The 26,485-nt window shown below is 40.9% G+C and overlaps 1 protein-coding gene across 1 annotated transcript in view; it reads right to left on the minus strand.

The window, feature by feature from the left end:
• Positions 1-26,485, minus strand: part of ADGRV1 (adhesion G protein-coupled receptor V1) — a 681,209-nt gene that overhangs the window by 650 nt on the left and 654,074 nt on the right. The window contains exons 87-90 of the mRNA XM_075837359.1: positions 20,725-20,882; positions 18,568-18,689; positions 10,555-10,746; positions 9,061-9,214 (exon numbers count right to left, since the gene is read on the minus strand). Of these exons, the coding sequence (XP_075693474.1) occupies positions 9,061-9,214; positions 10,555-10,746; positions 18,568-18,689; positions 20,725-20,882 (626 nt within the window). The remainder of the gene's footprint in view (positions 1-9,060; positions 9,215-10,554; positions 10,747-18,567; positions 18,690-20,724; positions 20,883-26,485) is intronic.

Below are 26,485 nucleotides of genomic sequence, written 5' to 3' on the forward strand. Positions count from 1 at the left end.
ATCATAAACTGTTCTGGACCCTAAGGGTATGTTCACACGGCCAAATTTCAGACGTATACGAGGCGTATTTTGCCTCGTTTTACGTCTGGAAATACGTCTCAAATACGTCGGCAAACATCTGCCCATTCATTTGAATGGGTTTGCCGACGTACTGTGCAGACGACCTGTTATTTACGCGTCGTCGTTTGACAGCTGTCAAACGACGACGCGTAAAAATACAGCCTCGTCAAAAGAAGTGCAGGACACTTCTTTGGAAGTTTTTGGAGCTGTTTTCTCATAGACTCCAATGAAAACAGCTCCAAAAACGGACGTAAAAAACGGCGCGAAAAATGCGAGTTGGTAAAAAAACGTCTGAAAAGCAGGGTCTGTTTTCCCTTGAAAACAGCTCTGCATTTTCAGACGTTTTTGTTGACTACGTGTGAACATACCCTAATAGGGGACATATCCTGCTATATGCCCTTATGATGTCATAACTATAATGTTCTTATTCACTATGGAGAATTAAAGGGGACTCCCTTGGGTACCCATGCTCGAAGGTTCAGCCATCATGGCTGTATGGCTACTGTGAGCCCCAACACTCATAGCTTTTGTGATATGATCACCTGAGATGCCTTAGCGATCATGTCATCACCTATAACATCTTCACCTGCTACTCAGGGACAGGGCAGAATTTATAGTTCATGAGGGTGCGTTGCTGACATGGTCTCTATTCAATACTTGGGCAGAGACAGACATACTTTATCTGCAGGCAATGGGGCCTATTTCTACCTTAAAAATAGATACAAGTAATTCTTTATTTTTATTAGCTCACTAATAAGGGGCTATTGTCATTTCCATCCATTTCTTACAATTACTTTAGGATTGGTACAGCAGTGAGAGATTTTCTGGAGACCCATGAATGAGGTCAGCGTCGGCTTCAGGTTTATGTGGGCTCTTGGGCAACACAGACTTAGTGGGCCCCTTTGCGGGGAAACTCACGGCGGCAGTAAAATGGCAGTTTGTGCCCTCAAATAGAAGTTAGGCCCCCAGTTTGTGCTCCCATTTATTTAGTGCCCTCTGTAGATATTGTCACAGTGGCCCCTGCAGATAGTGTCACACTGCTCTCTCAAAGGTAGAGCCACACAGCCCCTCTCCCTGTAGGTGGTGCTATTGGGGCTCCCTCTAGGTGTGGAATCTCCAGCCAGAGCATTGCCGACACTCTGGTCAGGGATTCCGCTCCTGGAGCAGCCCTAGACGTTACTGTCCATATGTGGGTAGTGACGTCAAGGGCTCCTCGATCGGGAATCCCTGGCCAGAGTTTGGGGATTCCACTCCTATAGGGAGATACAATGGCGCTACCTAACGTTAAAAAAAAAGTTGTACGAAAGAATAAAAATAAAGGCTTCAAGATAAAAAAAAACAAAAACCGTCTTTCTTCCCATAATAATACTTTTATTATAGAAAAATAATGACAACAAAAAAAAAAGTATACATATTTGGTATTTCCGAGTTTGTGAAAACCCAAACTATAAAACTATCATGCTATTTTTCAAACACGGTGAACACCATAAAAAGAATAATAAAAAACAACGACAGGATCGCTGTTTTTTGGTCACCTCCCCTCCCAAAATATAGAATAAAACGTGAACAAAGAGTTGCATGTACCCCATAATAGTACCAATATAAACTACAACCCATCCCGTGAAGAACAAGCCCTCACATTGCTTTTTTGACATAAAAATCTAAAAGTTATGGCTGAATATTGTGGCATAAAAATGATTTAAAGAAAAAACAAAAAACGCTGTAAAACACAATAAAACGAAATACATATGGTGTCTCTGTAGTCGTATCGACCCGCAGAATAAAGTAAATATGTAATTTATAGCGCACAGCGAACACTGTAAAAACAAAGTCAGAATTGCTGATTTTTGGTCATTTTGCGTGCCAAAAATAAGGAATAAAAAGTGATCAAAAAGTCGCATATACCCCAAAATGGTACCAATGAAAACTACAGATTGTCCCGGAAAAAATAATTCCTCACACAGCTCTATTGGCGTAAAAATAAGAAAGTTCTGGCTCTCAGAGTTGCAGAGTGTGTTCCAAATAGGGGATAAAATTGGACAACATTTATCAGTGCGAAACCGGCCAGACATCTATGGATTATTATTTATTTACCGCATTATTATACCCTCTTTTATTATGCCCTGATGTACTCCGCACAGCTTACATTTGCCCCCACATTATAAACTGAAATACCAGTTAAACTCCAAACAGAACCAGTACCAAGCAAAATCTGCGCTCCAAAATCCAAATGATACTCCTTCCTTTCTGAACCCTACACCGTGCCCAAAACAGCAGTTGACATCTACAAATCTATCATTCCCATACCCAGGAGAGCCCACTTAACCGTTTATGAGGTATTTGTCTTCAGTGGCACAAACTGAGAACAACATATTGTGCACTAAAATGTGGAAAATTGCAATTTTCACTTTGCACCATCCGCTGCGCATTAATTTCTAATAAAAAAAACACATGTGGTGTCAAAATGCTCACTACACCCCTTAAAATGCCTTAAGGGGTGTAGTTTCCAAAATGGAGGTCACTTGTTGGGGGTTTGTTTTACTATTTAACCTCAGAGTCATGCAATTGTGGGACAATGCTGCGAAAATCACCAAAATAGAGCTCAAAAGCGCATGGTGTTCTTTCACTGTGACCTGTCATATGTCCAGGCAAATGATAAATACCTTGAGGGGTGTCGTTTCCAAAATGGAGTCTCTCCATGGGGTACCCCATGGATTTTGCAAATGCGATATAGGGCCGGAACATCAATCCAGCAAAATATGCGCTTCAAAAGTCAAATGGCGCTGCCTCCCTTCTAAGCCCTGCCATGTGCTCAAACAACAGTTTTGGGCAAATATGGGGTATTGCTGTACTCGGAAGAAATTGTGTGGCATTTTTTCTCCTATTACCACTTGTTAAAAAAAAAAAATTTAAATTAAGACTACGTATTTTTTAAAATTACATTTTCACTGCCTAATTCTAAGAAAATCAATGAAAATGCTCACTACACCCCTAGATCAATGCCCTGAGGGGTTTCGTTTCCAAAATGGAGTCACTTTTAAGGGGTTTTCCCAGTACTGGTACCTCAGGGGCTCTTCAAATGCGTCATGGCTCCCAAAAACCAATCCAGAAAAATCTGAATGCCAAATAGCACTCCTGCCTTTCTGAGCCCTGCCGTGTATCTAAACAGCAGTTTCTGACCACATGTTGGGTATTTCCGTACGCAGGAGAAATTGCTTTACAAATGTTAGGGTTCTTTTTCTCCTTTATCCCTTGTGAAAATGAAAAAAAAATCAACATTTTAGTGGAAAAAAATGTTGATTTTCACTTTCATAGCCTACGTCCTATAAATTATGCAAAAGACCTGTGGGGTCTAAATGCTCACTACATCCCTAGATAGATTCCTTAAGGGGTGTAGTTTGCCAAATGGAGTCACTTTTGGGGGTTTCCACTGTTTTGGTCCCCCAGGAGCTTTGCAAATGCGACATAGCACCCAAAAACCATTCCTGCAAAATTTGAGCTCCAAAAGCCAAATAGCGCTCCTTCCCTTCTAGGCCCCGCTGTGTGTCCAAACATCAATTTATGACCACATAAGGGGCATTATCATACTAGGGAGAAATTGCTTTACAAATGATGGGGTGTTTTTCTCCTTTATTCCTTATAAAAATGAAAACATCTGGCATTAAACCACATTTTATAAGGAAAAAAAATAGATTTTTATTTTGACTACCAAATTCCAATTTCACTAATTTCAGCAAAAAAAAAAAGGTTTAGTTTTCCAAATGTGGTCACTTTTGGGGGGCTTCCACTGTTTTGGCACTGCAAGACCTTTTCAAACCTGACATGAGGCCTAAAATATATTCTCATATAAAGCAGGAATCAAAAAAATCCACTAGGTGCTCCTTTATTTTTCAGGACTGTGAGTTAAGTAGCACACTAGGGCCACATGTGGGATATTTCAAAAACAGCAGAATCTGGGCAATAAATATTAAGTTGATGTTTCTCTGGTAAAACGTTCTGTGTTACAGAAAAAAACAGATTAACCCCTTAAACACAAGGCCAATTTGAGTTTTTCATTTTCGTTTTTTCCTCACCGCATTCCAAATAACTTTTAATTTATTCATCGATATAGCCGCATGAAGGCTTGTTTTGTGCATGACAAGTTGTAGTTTTTCATGGCACCATTTATTGTACTGCATAATGTACTGGGAATCCAAAAAAATAAATATTTGTGGGGTGAATTGGGCAAAAAACAGCGATTACACCATATTTTAGGGGGTTTTGTTTTTACAGCATCCATCAGGCGGTAAAAACTACATATTCACCTTATTCTACAGGTTGATACGAATACGGCGATACCAAATTTATATGTTTTGTTTTATGTTATACCATTTTTCAAATAATAAAACTATTTGCTAAAAAAAAAAAAATGTTTTGTGTCGCCATATTCTAAGAGCCATAACTTTTTTATTTTAGGTGTGAGTGTTTAAATTTTGCAGGGCGAGCTGTAGTTTTCACCAATACCATTTTGGGATACATGCAACTTTTTGATCACTTTTTATTGGAGAGCTAAGGTGATCAAAAAACAGCAATTTGCATGTTTTATATATATTTATTTTTACGTCATTCACCGAGCGGGTTAAATAACGCTACATTGTGATAGTTCGGATATTTACAGATGCGGCGATACCAGTTATGTTAACTTTTATTTTTTTTAACATTGCTTAAGGGAAAAAATGGGAAAAGGGGTTTTTTTTTTAAACTTTTCATATAATTTTTTTTTTTTAACATTTTAAAAATCTTTATTTAACAGTTTTTTTACTTCTTTTATTAGTCCCCATAGGGGACTCGAAGCAGCGATCGTTGAATCACTTGCATGATATACTGCAATACTAATGTATTGCAGTATATAGTGATTCTGACAGTCTTCTTTGAAGCCCTGGGGCAGGGCTCTAAAGGATTACAAAGATGGCAGACCTGTGGGCCTTTATTATGCCCCCAGGCTGCCATAACAACCACTGTAAACGGCTGATCGTGCCACGGGGGGGGGGGGCACGAAGGCGTGTTTGAGGGGGCGCCCCCTCTAATTGTAGCAATTTAAATGCTGCGGTCGCGATTGACCACAGCATTTAAGGTGTTAAACGGGCATAATCAAAGTGATCTTTGATTCCGCTCGTTGCAGTGAGGTGTCAGCTGTGTAACACAGCAGTCACCCGCTGTGTATGGAGCGAGCTCCATACTTCCCCTTAAGGGCTGCCGCGTACCGAATTTCTTAAAAAAAAATTACATTTGTAAATTTCACCTCTACTTTGCGCTAAAATACTTTGAAAAGCCTAAAGGGTTAAGAAACTTTCTGAATGCAGTTTTGAATTCTTTGAGTGGTGCATTTTTAAAAATTGGGTGATTTATGGCGAGTTTCTAATATATAGGGCCCTCAAAGCCACTTCAGAACTGAACTTGTCCCTAAAAAAATAGGTTTTGAAAATTTGCGGCTATAAGTTGTCTTGTAATGCCATAGAAAAATAAAAGGACGTTCAAACAATTATGCAAACAAAGTAGATATTTGGGAAATATAAGCTAGTAACTATTTTGTGTGGTATTACTATCTGTCTTCAGAAGCAGATATATTTAAATTTAGAAAAATGCACACTTTTGCAAATTTTCTCAAAATTTTTGTGTTGTTCACAAACACTGAATCCACCAAATTTTACCACTATCATAAAGTACAATGTGTCATAAGAAAACAATCTCAGAATCGCTCAGATAAATAAAAGCATTCCACAGTTAAAACCCCATAAAGTAACAACAGATTTGAAAAAGTCGTCTGTAGCCACAAAGTCAAAAAGAGCCCATACTCATAGTTGCCAACAGTCCCGAATTTACAGAGACAGTGCTGCACGTGTCCCGGCAACTGCTATATTCAATTGTATCTGCGTACTCAGGATGCAGATATAATTTAATACTATGGTAGAGCAGGAAACTATCTGCTCCCTGTTCTGCCATTCACTCCTGCTGGAGAGGAATCACCAGTCAGTGAGTTGCCGACGCTCTGGCCGGGGATTCTGCTCTTAGAGGGAGCCCCTGACTTCACTGTCCATATATGGACAGTAATGTCAGGGGCTCCTCCTGGAGCAGAATCCCCGGCCAGAGTGTTGCTGACACTCTGGCCGGGGATTCCGCTCTTGGAGAAGTGTTGGAGCCTTGTTTATTCTTCCTATTTTTTTTCATCTGATTACGGCTGTTACTTGCGGATCCGGTACCAGGGAAAGCATCAGCTTGCATAATTTCAGCCTATTCACTTGTTCACGGAATTGTGCCTGCTCAGCAAATCCTGACCAGGTGAGTAGTTCTACTTTTACTTATGTTTATCCAAACCCACTAGGGTTCCACGCTATGGAGCACCATATTTTTCCCTTTTGATCCACATTATCTACAGAGGGCACTGTGACATTCTCTAAAGGGGGTGTGTTGCATTATCTACAGAGGGCACTGTGGCATTATCTACAGAGAGCACTGTGGAATTATCTACAGGGGGTGTGGCTCTATCTACAGGGGGGCGGCGCTATCTACAGAGGCCACTGTGGCATTTTCTACAGAGGGCACTATGGCACTATCTAAATGGCAGTGTGTGGCACTATCTACAGGGGGGCCATGTGGCAATATCTACAGGGAGCAGTGTGTGGCACTATCTACTGGGGGCATTGTGGAGCACCATCTACAAGGGGCACTGAGTGTGGCACTATCTACGCTGGTTTTTACGCTACCAGTAGTGGTCAGCACATATCACCTAGCCCTAGTGATAAAATGAGACATCACCTGTCTGTAAACAACCGGATAACCAGAGAGAGATACTGGCCTCCATAGTATTTGTCTGCCAAACTAGTGCAGAATTTGTTTTTGTTTATTTTCATGCAGAAACACTGGGAAGAAAGACAAGCCCCATCAGCCACACCCACCAGATAAGCTACTCCCCCATACGACACACACACACCAAAGAAGCCACACCCGAAGTGTCCCTGGAATTTTTTTTTCAAATGTTGGTAACAATGTATACTGTATACTGTTTTTGCACAGGGGCTCTCTACTGTTGGTGTATTACCCTGCTTCTCTGTTTATGCTAGTTTATCAGAATAGGCTCCTGAGATGTAAATTCAGTATTGAGTTACAGGAATTTACTTTGAAAATTTAAAATTTCCCCGACAGTAAAGACACTTTCATTGTATTTATTGAGAGAATAGCCACAGCTAACAGGATACATGTTTAAAGATGACTTGTAATTCTAAACATTATTTATGACAGGTTTTTACTGCTGTGATTATCAAAAATAATTTTACTAGCAATTTTTATCTCCATTAGACCTAGATAATACCTTGTCATGTGACTGTAGCAGCAGGTGATGACGCTGCCCTTCAATGCACAACACATTCAGTCTAACAATGGACACTATTTACATCTCCCAAACAAATGGATAGAAAACATGGCCTGCAGTATAATGTATTTTCCCTACAATTAGAAGAGCATTGTGTTTGTTCCTTTCAGATGCACCATAGGTGGAAACATTATTTTTCAGAGTAATAATACAACAGCAAAACAAATACAGCTCTAAATGGAAATTATACAGCTATTAACCTATTTACATTTTTGTGAACATTACCAGTATATTATGCAGATTGCATTATGTATTGTTTTGTCTTAAAGGGTTATTACCAACTTAGACATTTAAGACATATCCATAGGATTTGCCATAAATGTTTGATAGATGCGGGTCCAAGCTCTGGGACCAGCACCTATATCGAGAACGGGGGTCTCCTGACCCCTGTTCCGCCTGGTGCGGCAGCAGTTGGCACCAGACTGGGTCTAATGGTGAGGGGACCGCACATGCGTGCGGTTCTCTCCATTCTGTTCAGTAGGAGTTCCAGATATGCCATACATGCCTATGTTGGGAATAACCCTTTAAGGTGGGCAAACACCTTAGATAGCTGCCAGCCGAACGTTCATTCGGCCGACAACTATTCGTTTCAAACCACTCATACATATGCATGCTTGACTCGGCCAAGCATGCATGTGTACTCATTGGGTAGAAAGGAATAAGCTGCTGCAAGACACCTTTGGTGGTGGCTCATGTCCTGTAAGAACAAAGGATCAGAAATGTTGAAATGCAACATGCCTGATCCTTCTTTCCACCGACATCTGCCTTCGGTGGAGAACCAGGACACACCTTTACACATAAGATGGTTGGCTGGTGAGTTTGGCCAACATTAATCTAATGTGTATGGGCACCTTTAGTTTGGGCCTACACACACAGACAGTGGGGGTGAATTTATTAGCACTGCCATTTCAGACCCTAATCATAATCTAAAGAGTACCGGAGTGAACACTCGTTCCGGATCATTGCTCCGTGTAAACAGGGCATCGATCAACCGATAAAATGTTCGTTCATTGGGTGATCAGCTCATTTATGCAGCCAATAAAATGGTCGTTAGTCGGCAGCACATCTCCTAGTATAAACAGGGAGATGTGCTGCCGACATGATGGAAATGTATGGGGACAAACGATCGCAGTAACAATCGTTCATCCCCATACATCACCGATCATAGATCCTTCTGAAGATCCTTGTGAAAGGAGCAAATGAGTGCCAATGAGCTGTCTCGTCTATCAGCGGTCATTTTCAAGGCACATATTGGACCGTGTAAAAGGATTATTAGTCTTTCCTTTATACTTTTTGTTTGTAGAATACACTCCTGAAATCGATACTGCACTATGTGAACAGATCCTCAATGTCAGATGAACACATTCTGATGAGTCATCTTTCACAATTTCCTTGTTGTCTGTCTTGTAGCTACAGTCAGTCACTTCCATAAAATTGACTATACTTGGCAGCAATAAAGGTAGACAGAGGGAAAACCTAAAATAAACAGTAAAATTGAACTGGCAAATCAGGGAAGATAAAGCTGCGGCCTGTAAGTGCAGTGAACATGTTTTACATTCAACTTGTAATATTAGAACAAGCTTGTAGCTTACCCGCTTTTAATACAAATATTAAATCATCAAATTCTTGTAATTCCTCATCAGCTACAAGTGAACCATTGCTGTACCCTCCAGTCGGGGTATAGGCTGCACCGTTCTGTGGGCTTTGTTTTTCTTGAGTGCCAGATCTCTCCCATTCCGATGAAATCTTTAACAATAAAAGGAAGCTGGCATTTAGCAGTAGAACATTAGGTGGCATCTCTATAAAAACTTGAGTCTTGTGAAGGATGGTTTATTTGCTTATTTTCTGTGTATGAAATTACATTATAAATTATCAAGCAGGATGCAGAATTACTAAAATATGTATTCTCCATTTTGTAATGATCTTTTCTCTATATAATAGTCAAAGAAATATCTTATCTTCATTGGTCCATAATTTGACCTTCATATTCCATTGTAGCGGGTTGGCTGAACGCCCAGACATAGTGCAACTATTTCTCATAATCACAACAAATTCTCCCATAAGAACAAACCACTAACAACTGCCCATTGTATGTTTGTCTCCAGGTGTTACCTGAGGTCAGCATTTTAATGAAGAATCAGAATTATGTACTTGAAATATTCTTATGGTCTGCTATTGGCTGAATAAGAAATTGTACCAAAGGCCACGCCGTTCCCTGCTGCTTCCATGGCCTCTGCTCCGGTTCCTGCACCCTCCATTCCCTCATGCTCGTCCCGAGCTCCACTCGTCCGATCCGGACGCTCTGCAGGCTCTGTGCGTCATCAGGTAACAGTATCTCTCACCTCTCTCCATGGCTATCATCCACTATGTGCGGCTGCAGCCACTAGAGAGCGCACCCGCTGACTCTTCCCTTCTTAAAGGGCCGGCATTTGTCAAAATCCTAAGACTTCCTATTTAAGGACCCGCCTCCCTCAGATCTTTGCTTGTTCAATCAAGTTATCCCTGTACCCAGTTTTCCCTGATACCTTGCCTTCTGCCTTTGTCTGGATTTCCCGTTGTGACCTCTGCCTGAACTTGTACTATCCTTGCCTGCCGCATGCCTTAACCTATTGCTATCCATACCCGTAACGACGTCTGCTGCCTGTCCTGATTTCTGGCCTATTCATCTGACTGCCTCTAAACCTGCTGTGCCAAGCGTTGCCCTGGGTTACAAGCACCATCTCCCAGACGACACAGAGGATCCACAAACAAACCGGTGAGAACCGTGATAGAAATATTGTCACATTGCCTCTGATTGGTTAACCTCAAGTCTACACCCCATTTGAATGATATTATTATAATTGAGTTTGGCAATAAACCTCCAGAGGAGTATTTTGAGCATATCAGCAGCGTCTGTGTGTTATTTCTCCTCTCTCGATATATATCGGTATGAAATCTACTGATTAGGATGCTGGATAAAGTGCCTGCCGTGAGTGTCTGTTGGAACACTCGTCTAAATTTCAGTCTAATATATTTTGAACCATTGACTTCCACGACAGTCTATATGCTAGACCACATAACACTGTATTATTAATAGTTATACATACCTCCTCCATTGAACTGATGAGATTCTGAGTGGATTTGCTGATCTCTGCCCCAGCTGGGGGCATCCCACTGCTTGGTGTGAAGAAAGCAGAGGCCGGGCTTCTATGTCCATCCATCTCTATACTGTAGCTGGCTTTAACCGGACAGCACAACTGACTGTGCATAATGAAGTAAACTACAAAGGCGTAAAGACCCTAAATTAAAAAACAAATATTAATTCAATATTTGTCATTGGTGACATACATTTAGAAACTTTAAGAAATAATTATTTGTGAATGTAGAAAATTGTAATAAACAATGTAATCAGATGTATTTAGAAGGAAATTAGTAAAAAAATAAACTGTATTAGGGATTTCTGACTTAATAGAAGGATGTGTCTTATTCAGGACCCTCATCTATCAGCCATAGTGAAGAACGTCTACAAAGATTGTCTCTCACTATTGAGGAACCAACATGTTCATGATTTAATGGGACAGGCCATTAATTGCATTCAGTCCCATGTAATACATTACTTCCCCTGTAGGGGTGCTGCAGTGGAATTCAACACTACCTGTCAGATTCCAACGCAGATTATAACTAATAGCTGGAAGTCCTAGAAGAATTATAGTCAACTGTAAGAGCACAGAAGTATTGCAACAGGTGGACCTGACTGTGATATCCCACTCTTGCCTTTCAATTTGAAAACAATAAGTTCAAGTTTTTAGTGATCATAAATGACTTAATGGTGGTATCTATAGTAATGTAAAAGTTTCAAGCAGCTTTGTGAGGCTATGAGTGGAGAGCAGATATTTCTCAGTAAGTTTGGATGATTGCACAGAACTGCATTGACATTGAGTACAATTTTTGCTTTTGTATCCCATTCTTTGTAGAGGAACAAACTTATTTCCACTAAAATGTTTAGAAGCTGTTTATATTTAATAGTGTATTTAGTATGTAAAAGCCATGTAAAGTTTTTCGTTTTTATGATACAGCTTTTATTTATCCTGTATACAATGAAGCTGTATCATTTGCTCTCAGCCGATTTCGTCAGTTCAGCTGAACTGACGGATCGCGTGAAAGCAGGTTCTAGCACGTCTCTGATACACAGGATCCACCTAATATCGATCACATCTAAGTTCATCAAGGTGGATGGGATCCTGTATCAAAGCTAAACTGACGGAATCGGCTGAGAGAGAATGATGCAGTATGCATACAAGCTGTATCGTAAAAAGTAAAAACAATTTTTTAATAAGTCAATTAAAATTGTGCTTGGAAACACAAAAAACATTGATTTAATAAAAAAATAAACATTCAAAGGTGTACATAGCCTTTAACCCCTTAGTGACCAACAATACGCCTTTTCACGTTCATTACTAAGGGGCCTTAGGCTAGGCTGACGCCTTTTCACGTGAGCCTAGTCTAAGTCCTGCACGGGTCTCCCGTGCAGGCTGTAGCAGAAGCTCAGCTACCTGATGACAGCTGAGCTCCTGCTCCAACGCCCGCGATCGAAGTTTACTTCGATCGCGGCCGTTTAACCCGTTAAATGCCGCCGTCAATAGCGACCCCGGCATTTAACTTTGTTTACAGAGGGAGTGAGCTCCCTCTGTCACCCATCGGCGGCCCGCAAATGCAATCGCGGGTCTCCGATGGGGTGTCATGGCAGCCGGGGGCTTGATAAAAGCCCCCAGGTCTGCCCTGGACATATGCCTGTTAGGACGCGCCGGAGGCACGTCCTAACAGATTGCCTGTCAGATTTACACTGACGGGCAATAATGCTCTGGTATACGACGTATACCAAAGCATTATAGCAGCGATCTGAAGATCGCACAGTAAAGTCCCCTAGTGGGACTAGTGAAATAAATAATAAATGTGAAATAAAGATTAATAATAAAAATTACAGTAAAAAAATAAAACCATTTTTTTCCATAAAAGTACACATATATGGTATCGCCGCGACCATAATGACTCCATTAATAAAGTTAATATGTAATTTAAACCGCAACGTGAACACCGTAAAAAAAACCGCAAAAAAACAATGGCGAAATTGCAATTTTTTTCAATTGCCCCCCAAAAAAGTCATAATAAAAATGAATCAATAAGAGCCATGCACCCCAAAACATAACCAGTCAAAACTACGTCTCGTCCCGCAGAAAACAAGCCCAAAAAATCACTACATTGATGGAAAAATAAAAAAGTTACGGCTCTTGGAAAGCGACGATGCAAAAACAAATAATTTTAGTTCAAAAGTGTTTTTATTGTGCAAAAGTCGTAAAACATAAAAAACCTCTACATATGTGGTATCGCCGTAATCGTACCGACCCATAGAATAAATGTAACATGTTATTTACGTCGCACAGTGAACGGCGTCAATTTAAAAACGCATAGAACAATGGCGGAATTTCAGGTTTTTTTTATAATCCCCCCAAAAAAAGTTAATAAAAGTTAATAAAAAAATTATATGTACCCAAAAATGGTGCTATTAAAAATTACAACTATTCCCGTAAAAAACAAGTCCTCATACAGCTATGTAGACGAAAAAATAAAAAAGTTATAGCTCTTTGAATGCGACTATAGAAAAACGAATAAAATGGCTTGGTCATTAGGGCCTAAAATGGGCTGGCTATTTTTCTATTGTACACTGTAATCAGTGGTTGGCACTGTTGCCTTGCAGCACTCGTGTCTTGGGTGCAAGTCTGACAAATTGCAACATCTGCATGGAGTTTGTATGTTCCCTCTGTATTCTCATAGGAGTACTCTGCTTTCCTCCCTCACTCCAAAGACGGAATGATAGGTAAATTTGAGTTCTATGAAATCGGCCCTAATGTGTGTCTGAGATAGGAAAATTACATTGTGAGCCCCATTGGGGACAAGAAGTGATGTGAGTAGTTACGGATGTAGCCAAGTTTATCTTGACTCTGATAACTTGCTGCAGCTTGATATCACACAACAAAAGACATTGAAAAGTCATTGAAAACGTTTCTTACACTGTATTTAACCCCTTTGCGCACCCAGACGTGCTATTACGTCTGGGTACGGGGTAATGTTTGGAGCGCGCTCAGTGCGCTCCATATGCTGCGGAAGTCGGCTGTATTTTACAGCTGTCACCCGGGACTAACACCTGGGAGCAGCTATCGCGCTGTTCCTGGCTGTTTAACCCCTCAAATGCTGCGGTCAATCGCGACCGCAGCATCTGAGGCGTTGAAAAGAGGGGGCGGCCCACTCTGACAGCTCATCCCCCCCCCGTAGTGAGATCGGGGGGTGACGACGGTTGTTATGGCAGCCCAGGGGCCTAATAAAGGCCCACAAGGCTGCCTTCACTCTGGCTCTGTTAACAGAGGCCTATAAAAATTACAATATACTGCAATATGTGAGTATTACAGTATATTTTACCAGCGATCTAACAATTGCTCGTTCAAGTCCCGTAGGGGGCTAATAAAGTGTGTAAAAAAAGTAAAAAAAAGTTTTAAGTTGTGAAAAAAAAATATTATATGGAACTATAAGGGCACGTTCAGACGTGGCAGAATTTTTCCGCTGCAAATGTTGGTGCAGATTTGGGGCAATGAATCTGCACCAACATTTGCATATTTGATAGGTATTTCAGACGTTGCAGAAAACACAGCGGACTTGCCACAGATTTCAGTTTTTGAATTGCAAAGGCTACAATCCGCAGTGAAATTCCGCTTCTTCTCCGCAACAGACAGTGCATGCTGCGGAGGGAAAATTCTGCACCGCAGCCTATGGCCCGCAGCGGAGTTTTCCACAACATCTGAACTAACTTGCCTATAAATTGATAGAAACAAATGTAAAAAACGGCCGCTGGAGAATTCCACTGTGGACTGTCCGCAGCGGAATTTCACAGCAATTCCGCCACATGTGAAGCTGCCCTGAATGGTACCAAAAAAACTACAACTCCTCCTGCAAAAAATAAGCCCTCACACCACTCTATCGACAAAAAAATAAAAAAGTTATGTCTCTTGGAATGCGGGGAGTGAAAAACGAAAATCAAAAAATGGCTTTGTCCCGAAGGGGTTAATGCATTAAGAGTCCAGATAAAGATGGCTACATCTGTACAATCTCTGTCAATGCTGAAAAATATGTTGGCTTGATATAAGCAACCAAATAATGTCTTTTTTCATTGCACTAGTCTTTCTACATCTCCACTCCTGTCTTGTTCAGTCAGTGGAGGCCATTTATAAACTGCAGCACAATAGTAACACAGATGACATACCTAATACACAAGTGCAGAGATCTACCAAATCCCGAGCACTGGGACCAGCATAGTCACTCATAACTACAACTCAGACCTTTCCTGTCCGTCTTCCATGACACCAGTTATTTCACCTCCTCCTACATTATATAGACACAGTGGGGCTCTGTTTAAAAACGAGTGTAGTGTAAGGTCAGGATCACACACACAGTTTTGATGCAGTTTTTGATGAAGTTTTGGCTCAGTTTATTTTAGCCAAACACAGTAGTCGACACAAATGAAAGGATATCATCAGTCTTTTCTTTATATCTTTTAGATTCACTTCTGGCTTTGGCTGAAACTGTCAAAACTGCATCAAAAACTGCATCAAAACTGTATGTGTTTGATCCTGACCTAAAGGTGGAGGAGTCCTGCATAGCAACTAATGAAGTCATTTCTATAATTTTTTTATCCAGCATTAGAAAAATAAATACGCCAACAATCTGATTGGTTGCTATGGGTATCACTTCCAGTTTTTCCTGTGTCCTTTGTTTCCTAAAGGCCTTCCAATGTACACTGAAACTGAACCTTTTGTCTTTGGTACTTTTCTGAGTAATGAGAATACTGATATGTTTCTGTGAAACTAAAAGAGTGTTACAATAAACCATAAAATCCTACAAAGAATTTCCCTGAAGCTGTGTTTGCCTGGAGATATGGTGTAGGATAAGTATATTTTACAGGTACTTTACACTCTGACATCTAATCTTTTGTTAGGACTTAGGCGAAGGATAGCATTACTTTATAAACACCGTGTCAGACTATATTTGGAGACATTACATGTTATTAAATATACAAATTTATGGGAAGACATGTCTTTTCCTTCCAATAAAAGTCAGATGACTGTAAATAACCTCTGTGGTACAATGCGATGGACTGTGAACTCCCTGGCAAACACATCCTGCTTGTACAATTCTAGATCAGGCTGTGTGTACAGGGGTATAGGACAGATTCGTTTTTTCTTCTATTGAAATGGTGTTCCCATTTGTGACAAATGGAAATGACACAATTCGGCTTCATTCACTTCTGCGTCAGGGTTCCGTTCATGGGTTCCGTCAGGGGAAGCCATGAACTGAAACCAAACGGAAACCATTTCCGTTTGCATTACCATTGATTTCAATGGTAGTGATTCCCTTGCTAATGATTTCCGTAAGGTTTCTTTTTTTCTCACGGAAACAATAAGGTTTCCGTTCATGGGTTCCCCTGACGGAAAGGTCTGATGGAACCCATGAACGGAACCCCGACTCAGATGTGAACGAAGCCTTTGGGCATGGCCAGACGTGGCGGAATTGCTCCGGAATTCCGCTGCAGATAGTCCGCTGCGGTAATCCGCAGCGGACATATTCTCCATTGGTTTACACACCTTTTTAGTTAGGTTCGTGCTGACGTGGCGGAAAACTCTGCTGCGGACCATAGGCTGACGTGCGGAATTTGGTGTCCGCAGCATACACTGGCTGTTGCGGACGTGTAGTGGACTTGTTGCGGACTCATTGTGGAATTTCTCCATTGACTTCAATGGAGATTCAAAATTCTGCAATGAAATCCGCAGATGTTATGTGTGTTGCGTTGCGTATTGATTTTTTCGAACAGGATATTTCTTCATTCTGGCTGGACCTATGTATTTCTAGGTCTATAGCCAGACTGAGGCCCCATGCACACGAACGTAAAAACGCCCGTAATCACAGGCTGTAATTACGGGCCGTAATTACATCACGGGCAGGCCGATAGAAGTCTATGGGGCTCCCGTAATTACGGGTGACTACGTGTGTGCACCCGTAATTACGGGAGCGTTGCTAGGCGACGTCAGGAGATAGTCACTGTCCAGGGTGCTGAAAGAGTTAAACGATCGGCAGTAACTGTTTCAGCACCCTGGACAGTGACTACCGATCACAATATAGATCAACGTGTAAAAAAAATAGAAGGTCATACTTACCGAGAACTCCCTGCTTCTTCCTCCAGTCCGGCCTCCCGGGATGACGTTTCAGTCCATGTGACGGCTGCAGCCAATCAAAGGCCAATCACAGGCTGCAGCGGTCACATGGACTGACGCGTCATCCAGGGAGGTCGGGCTGGATGTCGAAAGAGGGACGCGTCACCAAGACAACGGCCGGGTAAGTATGAATTTCTTTTACTTTTACTAGGGAAAGGGCTTTCCCTTCTCTTTATCCTGCACTGATTGAGAGAAGGGAAGTACTCCACCTAAATACGCAACGGCTAATCCGCATCAATTTCCTGCACATTTTAGGCAAAGCCGCAACAGAATCTGCAACGCAGATTATGTGCGGCATTGATGCGGACAGTGTCGGCAGAAATACGCGATGTCTGGCCATGCCCTTAGATTGCAAGCTCCACAGGCTAAGAGGCTGTTGTGAATAGATTAGTTTACTCTTGGATCTGTAAGGGTGACGTCAAAATTTTGTACAATATCTATAATACTATTAGGCATCTGTATGGCAAAAGCAAAACATTTACACGTACAAAAGGCTCGTTTTCATGTACAGGCCTCCCTCCAGTTCATCTTGTGACACTTTAATGAAATGATATTTCAGCGTCATCACATAAAGGCCTAAAGTGTTGGATAACATTGTGTGTAGACTGTGCCTTATTTCCACAGACTGTCCTACATGCAAAGTTTTGTCCCTGGAAATGTGCTCGAGAGCGTTAGTCATGTACAAAATGATCCCCTTTCCCGCGGATGAGAATCACTTCTTCTATCAATACATAATGCGTAGATTTTATTTTGAAAAATTGTAAATTTGTCTTTCTAACAAGATTGATTGAAATCAGCACTGTCTGCAAACTTTTTAATACGGGCCCTCACGAACCTCTATTCCACGATGAGGTATGTTTAGGGGCATATGCAGAATATTATCAGCGGTGAGCTGGTGGTCATGTGCACAGTTATGGATATGCGGCATACACACACAAAGAAACAAACCAATGCACTTGCACCTTAAGGGGTTTTTCAGGTTTTCAAAATTGACGGCCATCAACATTAGATTGGTAGAAGAAAATAAGGCAGCACTACCAAATATGTGAAAAAAATTATCCTTTTATTCCACGTGCGACGTTTCAGCTCAGTTTGAGCCTTTCTCAAGCATCAAGGCTCACACTAAGCTGAAACATCGCACGTGGAATAAAAGGATCATTTTTTTCACATATTTGGTGGTGCTGCCTTACTTTCTTCTGTCTATATTGAAGGGTCATTGGACTGTGACCCAAAAGGCATGCACCCAACCTAGTCTTTGGTCCGGTGCTGCTGATCTATATCTATTAACATTAGATTAGTGGTGGTCTGACTCTCTGTCCCCCCCCCCCCAATCAGCTGTTTGAAGGGGCCACAGCGTTTGTAAAAGCAGTGTTCGTACTTACACACGCTGTTACATTCGTAGCGGCTGTGCAAGGTATTGCAGCACTGTCCCATTCACTTGATGATTGACTTTGACCCCGCAATTCTCCCCCATCAATGCATAAAAAGAACTCTACGCGCACATACCTCATCGATGGACATGATAATGAACAGAACGTATTTATATATAGAGTTGAAAATTTGATATTTGATGTGATATTTCAACACTGTTTTAAATTCTTATATATTTGACAGCAAGCAAACAAGTTCTATTATTTGAGTAAAGTTTTCCTATAAAACTAGGATTACTTGAGCTTGTTACGTTAGCATACCACTCGTCTCCATAGGGAGGTACAGTCAATCGGTGGGCTGAGCCATCATCTATCATGGCTCACGTTATGGCAGCAATGTTTTGTGAAATTGTTAATCTTCTAGATATCTTACCTGTAAACTATTAAAAATTATGAACAGAACCAACATCCAGAGGTGCCTGTAGGCCACATGTAATCCTCCCCAAATCCATGTCACCGATATAAGAGCAAAAAGATATAAGATCAGAGGGATCTCTGCAAGGGAAACATTACATTACTCTATGATGGTATGTGAAATAAATTCTACATTCACTTCATTTGTTTACAGCCCTATCAGAGATACTGCCCAGTAACTATGGAGGATAAATCCCAGGAACAGGTCTGCTGCAATATTAGCCCAAATGGCAAAAAATAAATAAATATTGGGGTGTTTCATACATCAGTCTCCGCTTAAAGCCTACAGGAGTAAGATGTGACATATTTGTTGCATCTTCGGCTGTCAGTGCACCAGAGTGAAATCTACGCCAGATCTAGTTATGTTTCTGGTGTAAATTATAGTAAGTGTGTTAGGATGTGGGTGACCCACTTCATGCCACTTCCACCATGCTCCGCCCACTGAGGGATTGCGACTTTTGTGCAGTTTGCAACTTTCCTATGAAAGAATATTTGTGAAGCAAAGTTAAAGAAAAATCTCCCATATGTGTTGTGTAGAGTGGCATACCCCAAATGGAGGCAGACCCCACCACTATAAGGCCCGTAGAGCTGGATGACTCTGACCTGCCCCCCATAAATGTTTCCTGTGCTGTTTTCCTACAAGGGAGCCTTTCTCGGCGCCCTACACCGCTGCTTGGCTCCTTTTTTGTAGTGTAGGCAGCGTGATGTCATCATCGCGCCACCTGCAGGGTTCCACAGCAGCCTGGCCGGTAGAGACACACTGTGGGGCATTTTGTATTCACGCAGTGGCGCTTGGACAGCCAATCATGCAACAAATTTACTAAGAGGCGTGAGCCTAAATAAACTTGTTGCATCTTACTCCAGCTTGTTTCCTCTTAAGACTGGTGTATGGAACGCCAGTCTTAATAAATTACCCCCTATGTGATTTCACCTTTTATCTGCAGTTAAAAACAATCTAATACATTTTGCAGCCAATGCCTTAAAGCAGAAAGAGCACATAACTAGAGTTTCTAAGAAACATCATAGTGATAAACCTGAAAAATTCTGAGAAAAAAAGATTTTCAGGTTCATATTCTTGGGAAACAGTAGAATTTAGGCCCTGGAGAAAGATTTGATTGTGCTTTCCAATGACCATTTATTGGTTCAGCTGTCAGACGTTCATTCTTAAAATGCTTTAGTTAAGGAAGATCTCAGCAAATATGCAAAAACAAAAAATTCATAGTGTGACCTGTGGGATAAAATATTGCATCAACACAATGCGGTGTCCTGCTGAGAAGTGCGGAGTGTCACATAACAAGACTTCCCAACATGCTAGAAAATCTCCTTTCAAACATTCACTTCTTGCATTTTCTTTGCATTGGGGGTTCAGTCAGATAGATGTCTCATCAGTCCCATGTACAGTACGGCTGCAATACTGCAGGGATGACTTCTTTGCATGTTTGAGACTAACAATAGTTCTGGGTCAAGTAAATTTTACAGCAGAAAAAAATATATAGTGTAATTAAAGGAGTTGTATGACATTATAAAAACATGGCTGCTTTCTTTCAGAGACAGCGCCACTCTTGTCCATTGGCTGTGTCTGGTTTTTCGAGCTCACTTGTGTCTGGAAGAAAGCATCCATGTTTTTCTAATTTTATACAATTTCTGTAACCCCTCTGAGCAAATGCGCATACCATTACGTACTAATTGTCATATTTTGACTGTAATAGGACCTGATTGTATGCCCAGTGGATGGCATGGGCACAGGAGCTATGCCTACGCCATCCGCAACAGGTGCCGGCTGTAGTATACAGTTGTCATTCCTCTGCAACGGCTGGGATCGGAGACAAAGGATTTCTGTCAGTTTTTCTGTAAAAACAGAGCCTCAGGCCTTGTTCACACAGTGAAGAATTCTGAAGATATTACATGCATTTTTTAAGCCAAAACTAGAATTGGATTGAGGAGAACAGACATATAGTGATTTCCTTTTATATATTTCTTCTGTTTAGGTTCCGTTCTGGTTTGGGCTTTAAAAATCCATGCAAAATCTGCAGCAAATCCGCACAATGCGAACAAGGTCTATTTATAGACATCGTTGTGTTGATGATATTACGTACATTCATTCCCAGTACTCTACCTGTGGCATTGGGTCTGCCTCTAAACACGTCATCATATGCTTTCCACTGCAGTGTAACTTGGTATGCATGAATGAAGACTACAAGCACAACCACAAGGCAAACTAATGGCACAAGGGCAGCTGTAAAGAGAGCTGCATAGACATTCGGAATAAAACACCTGTAAAAGAGAAATAAAACAGTTAATACAACTTTCATATCTATCTATCTATCTATCTATCTATCTATCTATCTATCTATCTATCTATCTATCTATCTATCTATCTATCTATCTATCTAGTGTACATCCATCTTTTACACCATGTCTTTTTAGTAATATATCTTTATAATAATCAGAGCTCTTTCTTTTATATAAATATATATATATATATATATATATAAATATATATAAAAAAAATAAATATATATATATATAAATATATATATATATATGTATACATATATATATATATATATATATATATATATATATATATATATATATATATATATATATATATATATATATATATATATACATATATATACACATATACACTACCGTTCAAAAGTTTGGGGTCACCCAGACAATTTTGTGCCACTCCATTACAGATAGAATACCAGCTGCCTGCTTCTTCCCTAAATAGTTCTTGCATAATTTGGAGGTGTGCTTTGGGTCATTGTCCTGTTGTAGGATGAAATTGGCTCCAATCAAGCGCTGTCCACAGGGTATGGCATGGCATTGCAAAATGGAGTGATAGCCTTCCTTATTCAAAATCCCTTTTACCTTGTACAAATCTCCCACTTTACCAGCACCAAAGCAACCCCAGACCATCACATTACCTCCACCATGCTTGACAGATGGCGTCAGGCACTCTTCCAGCATCTTTTCAGTTGTTCTGCGTCTCAGAAATGTTCTTCTGTGTAATCCAAACACCTCAAACTTCGATTCGTCTGTCCATAACACTTTTTTCCAATCTTCCTCTGTCCAATGTCTGTGTGCTTTTGCCCATATGAATCTTTTCCTTTTATTAGCCAGTCTCAGATATGGCTTTTTCTTTGCCACTCTGCCCTGAAGGCCAGCATCCCGGAGTTGCCTCTTCACTGTAGACGTTGACACTGGCGTTTTGCGGGTACTATTTAATGAAGCTGCCAGTTGAGGACCTGTGAGGCGTCTATTTCTCAAACTAGAGACTCTAATGTACTTGACTTGTTGCTCAGTTGTGCAGCAGGGCCTCCCACTTCTCTTTCTACTCTGGTTAGAGCCTGTGTGTGCTGTCCTCTGAAGGGAGTAGTACACACCTTATAGGAAATCTTCAATTTCTTGGCAATTTCTCGCATGGAATAGCCTTCATTTCTAAGAACAAGAATAGACTGTAGAGTTTCACATGGAAGCTCTCTTTTTCTAGCCATTTTGAGAGTTTAATCGAACCCACAAATGTAATGCTCCAGATTCTCAACTAGCTGAAAGGAAGGTCAGTTTTATAGCTCCTCTAAACAGCAAAACTGTTTACAGCGGTGCTAACATAATTGCACAAGGGTTTTTAAGTGTTTTCTAATCATCCATTAGCCTTCTAACACAGTTAGCAAACACAATGTACCATTAGAACACTGGAGTGATGGTTGCTGGAAATGGGCCTCTATACACCTATGTAGATATTGCAAAAAAAAACAGACGTTTGCAGCTAAAATAGTCATTTAGCACATTAACAATGTGCACAACTGAGCGACAAGTACATTAGAGTCTCTAGTTTGAGAAATAGACGCCTCACAGGTCCTCAACTGGCATCTTCATTAAATAGTACCTGCAAAACGCCAGGGTCAACGTCTACAGTGAAGAGGCGACTCTGGGATGCTGGCCTTCAGGGTAGAGAGGCAAAAAAAAAAGCCATATCTGAGACTGGCTAATAAAAGGAAAAGATTAATATGGGCAAAAGCACACAGACATTGGACAGAGAAAGATTGGAAAAAAGTGTTATGGACATAAGAATCAAAGTTTGAGGTGTATGGATCACACAGAAGAACATTTTTGAGACGCAGAACAACTGAAAAGATGCTGGAAGAGTGCCTGATGCCATCTGTCAAGCATGGTGGAGGTAATGTGATGGTCTGGGGTTGCTTTGGTGCTGGTAAAGTGGGAGATTTGTACAAGGTAAATGGGATTTTGAATAAGGAAGCCTATCACTCCATTTTGCAACGCCATGCCATACCCTGTGGACAGCGCTTGATTGGAGCCAATTTCATCCTACAACAGGACAATGACCCAAAGCACACCTCCAAATTATGCAAGAACTATTTAGGGAAGAAGCAGGCAGCTGGTATTCTACCTGTAATGGAGTGGCCAGCGCAGTCACCAGATCTCAACCCCATAGAGCTGTTGTGGGAGCAGCTTGACCGTATGGTACGCAAGAAGTGCCCATCAAGCCAATCCAACTTGTGGGAGGGGCTTCTGGAAGCATGGGGTGAAATTTCTCCCGATTACCTCAGCAAATTAACAGCTAGAATGCCAAAGGTCTGCAATGCTGTAATTGCTGCAAATGGAGCATTCTTTGACGAAAGCAAAGTTTGAAGGAGAAAATTATTATTTAACCCGTTAGTGACCGGCCCATCGTGTTTCTACGTCGGTCACTAACGGGCCTTATTCCGATGCCATAGACTTTTTACGTCGCGGCATCGGAATAAGTTTACAGAGCAGGGAACTGTCAGATCTCCCTACTCTCAGCTGCTAGAGGCAGCTGAGGGCTGGGAGCGTCCCTGCTCTGCCGTGTGAGATCGATATTAGTATCGATCTCACACGTTTAACCCCTCAGATGCGGTGCTCAATAGCGAGCACCGCATCTGAGTGGTTTTGGAGAGAGGGTGGGAGCTCCCTCTCTCCCCCACCGACACCCGGCGATACGATCGCCGAGTGTCTGTATCTCTAATGGCAGCCGGGGTCTAATAAAGGCCCCCAGGCTGCCTGGAGTGAATGCCTGCTAGATCATGCCGCAGGCATGACCTAGCAGATGCCTGTCCGTGTTAAACGGACAGGCAGTAATACACTGCAAAAGTATTGCAGTGTATTATAAATGCGATCGCAGAATCGCATATTATAGTCCCCTAATGGGACTAGTAAAAAAGTGAAAAAAAAGTTTAATAAAGTTAATTTTAAAAAAAATGTGAAAAAAAATGAAAAACCCAGCTTTTCCCCTTACAAAATGCTTTACTATTAAAAAAACAAAATAAAGTTAAAAAGTTACACATATTTGTTATCGCCGCGTCCGTAACGACCCGAACTATAAATCTATTACATTATTTAACCCACACGGTGAACGCCGTAAAAAAAATAATAAAAAACTATGGAAAAATTGCTGTTTTCTGTGAATCCTGACTTTAAAAAAATGTAATAAAAAGTGATCAAAAAGTCGCATCTACTCCAAAATGGTACCAATAAAAACTACAAGTCGTCCCGCAAAAAAAAAGCCCTCATATGACCGCATCGGCGAAAAAATAAAAACGTTACGGCTCTTCAAATATGGAGACACAAAAACAAATAATTTTGAAAAAAAAGTGTTTTCACTGTGTAAAAGTAGTAAAACATACAAAAACTATACAAATTTGGTATCGTTGCAATCGTAACAACCCGCTGAATAAAGTTATTGTGTTATTTATACCACACGGTAAACGGCGTAGATTTAGGATGCAAAAAAGTGTGGCGAAATTTCTGATTTTTTTCTATTCCCCCCCAAAAAAAAGTTAATAAAAGTTAATCAATAAATAATATGTACCCTAAAAATGGTGCTATTAAAAAGTGCAACTTGTCCCGCAAAAAACAAGATCTTATACAGCTATGTCGACGCAAAAATAAGAAGGTTATAGCTCTTGGAATGCGACGATTGAAAAACGTAAAAAATAGCTTGGTCATTAAGGTCCAAAATAGGCCGGTCATTAAGGGGTTAAAATAAAAATCATTATTTCTAACCTTGTCAATGTCTTGACTATATTTTCTAGTCATTTTGCAACTCATTTGATAATATAAGTCTGAGTTTTCATGGAAAACACAAAATTGTCTGGGTGACCCCAAACTTTTGAACGGTAGTGTATATTCTTAAAATTTTCCCATACATGAATTATTATAATTGTTCTGCTATGTATTTTCTGGGAAGTTATGTGGTGTGGTATTTAGGGCAAACACTAACATGTTTTATTGTTTTCTTATTAGATGAAAAGACCTTTTCTCGCAGACGTTTTCTCGCACAGTAATGCACAGTTTTCAGTGGGCATCCTCTTCACATAATATCAATAGTGAATTCTGTCCATTGACATTAATGCAAAATAAGCAGGAGGACAGCAACTTTGGAATAGATAATTGTTGTGGTCATCTGCTCAACAAATGATTCCATTCATTCGTACAGTGTGGTCTTTATATTGTACGTCAGTCCACAAGACTTACTGAAAGGATGTATCATAGCTCTCTACACATTATATAAGACTAAGAATAATTGCAATGGTTTTATTAATATGTATACAACTACTAATCACATGTATTTTCCCACTCATGTGTCATGAACAGCCTGCCCCTCACTATTCAATGTGGGGGTCGCTGCTGGAATACATACAGAGGCGTCAGTCTAGCTTTTGAACTACCAGTTGAAGCAGATGTTTAATGCTATTTTCCACATAAAAGATTTTAACACCAAGCCTCACCTCAGAAGATAAAAATGATTTTGGAAGTAAGGGTCCTCTTACACGGGCCGTGTAAACGAGTGCCGATCAGGGTTTGCTCCTTTCACAAGCAGCAATGCATGGTGACGAGCAAATGTTACTACGATCCCTCATCCCCATACATTTCTATCATGTCGGCAGCATATCTCCCTGTCTACACAGGGAGATGACCTGCCGACAACAATAATATTTCATGCTGCATAAACGATACAATCGTTTTCTCGTTGATTGGCTGATCGTTGCCCTTATTACGTCAGGAGCGAGTGTTCATATGAACGCTTGTTTGCCCGATAATTGGCCAGTGTAAAAGGGCCTTAAAGAGGCTCTGTCACCAGATTTTTAAACCCCTATCCCCTATTGCAGCAGATCGGCGCTGCAATGTAGATAACAGTAACATTTTTTTTTTCCAAAAACGAGCATTTTTGGCCAAGTTATGACCATTTTTATATTTATGCAAATGAGCCTTTCTTAAAGAGGCTCTGTCACCAGATTTTGCAACCCCTATCTGCTATTGCAGCAGATAGGCGCTGCAATGTAGATTACAGTAACGTTTTTATTTTTAAAAAACAAGCATTTTTGGCCAAGTTATGACCATTTTTGTATTTATGCAAATGAGGCTTGCAAAAGTACAACTGGGCGTGTTGAAAAGTAAAAGTACAACTGGGCGTGTATTATGTGCGTACATCGGGGCGTTTTTACTTCTTTTACTAGCTGGGCGTTGTGTATAGAAGTATCATCCACTTCTCTTTAGAACGCCCTGCTTCTGGCAGTGCAGACACACAGCGTGTTCTCGAGAGATCACGCTGTGACGTCACTCACAGGTCCTGCATCGTGTCGGCCACATCGGCACCAGAGGCTACAGATGATTCTGCAGCAGCATCGGCGTTTGCAGGTAAGTCGATGTAGCTACTTACCTGCAAACGTCGATGCTGCTGCAGAATCAACTGTAGCCTCTGGTGCCGATGTGTCCTCGCTCGTCTGACACGATGCAGGACCTGGGGAAGTGACGTCACAGCGTGATCTGCCAGAAGCTGGGCGTTCTGAAGAGAAGTGGATGATACTTCTCGTCAGAACGCCCAG

The sequence above is a fragment of the Rhinoderma darwinii genome, chromosome 1, assembly GCF_050947455.1.
Source record: "Rhinoderma darwinii isolate aRhiDar2 chromosome 1, aRhiDar2.hap1, whole genome shotgun sequence".
Lineage (NCBI taxonomy): Eukaryota > Metazoa > Chordata > Amphibia > Anura > Rhinodermatidae > Rhinoderma > Rhinoderma darwinii.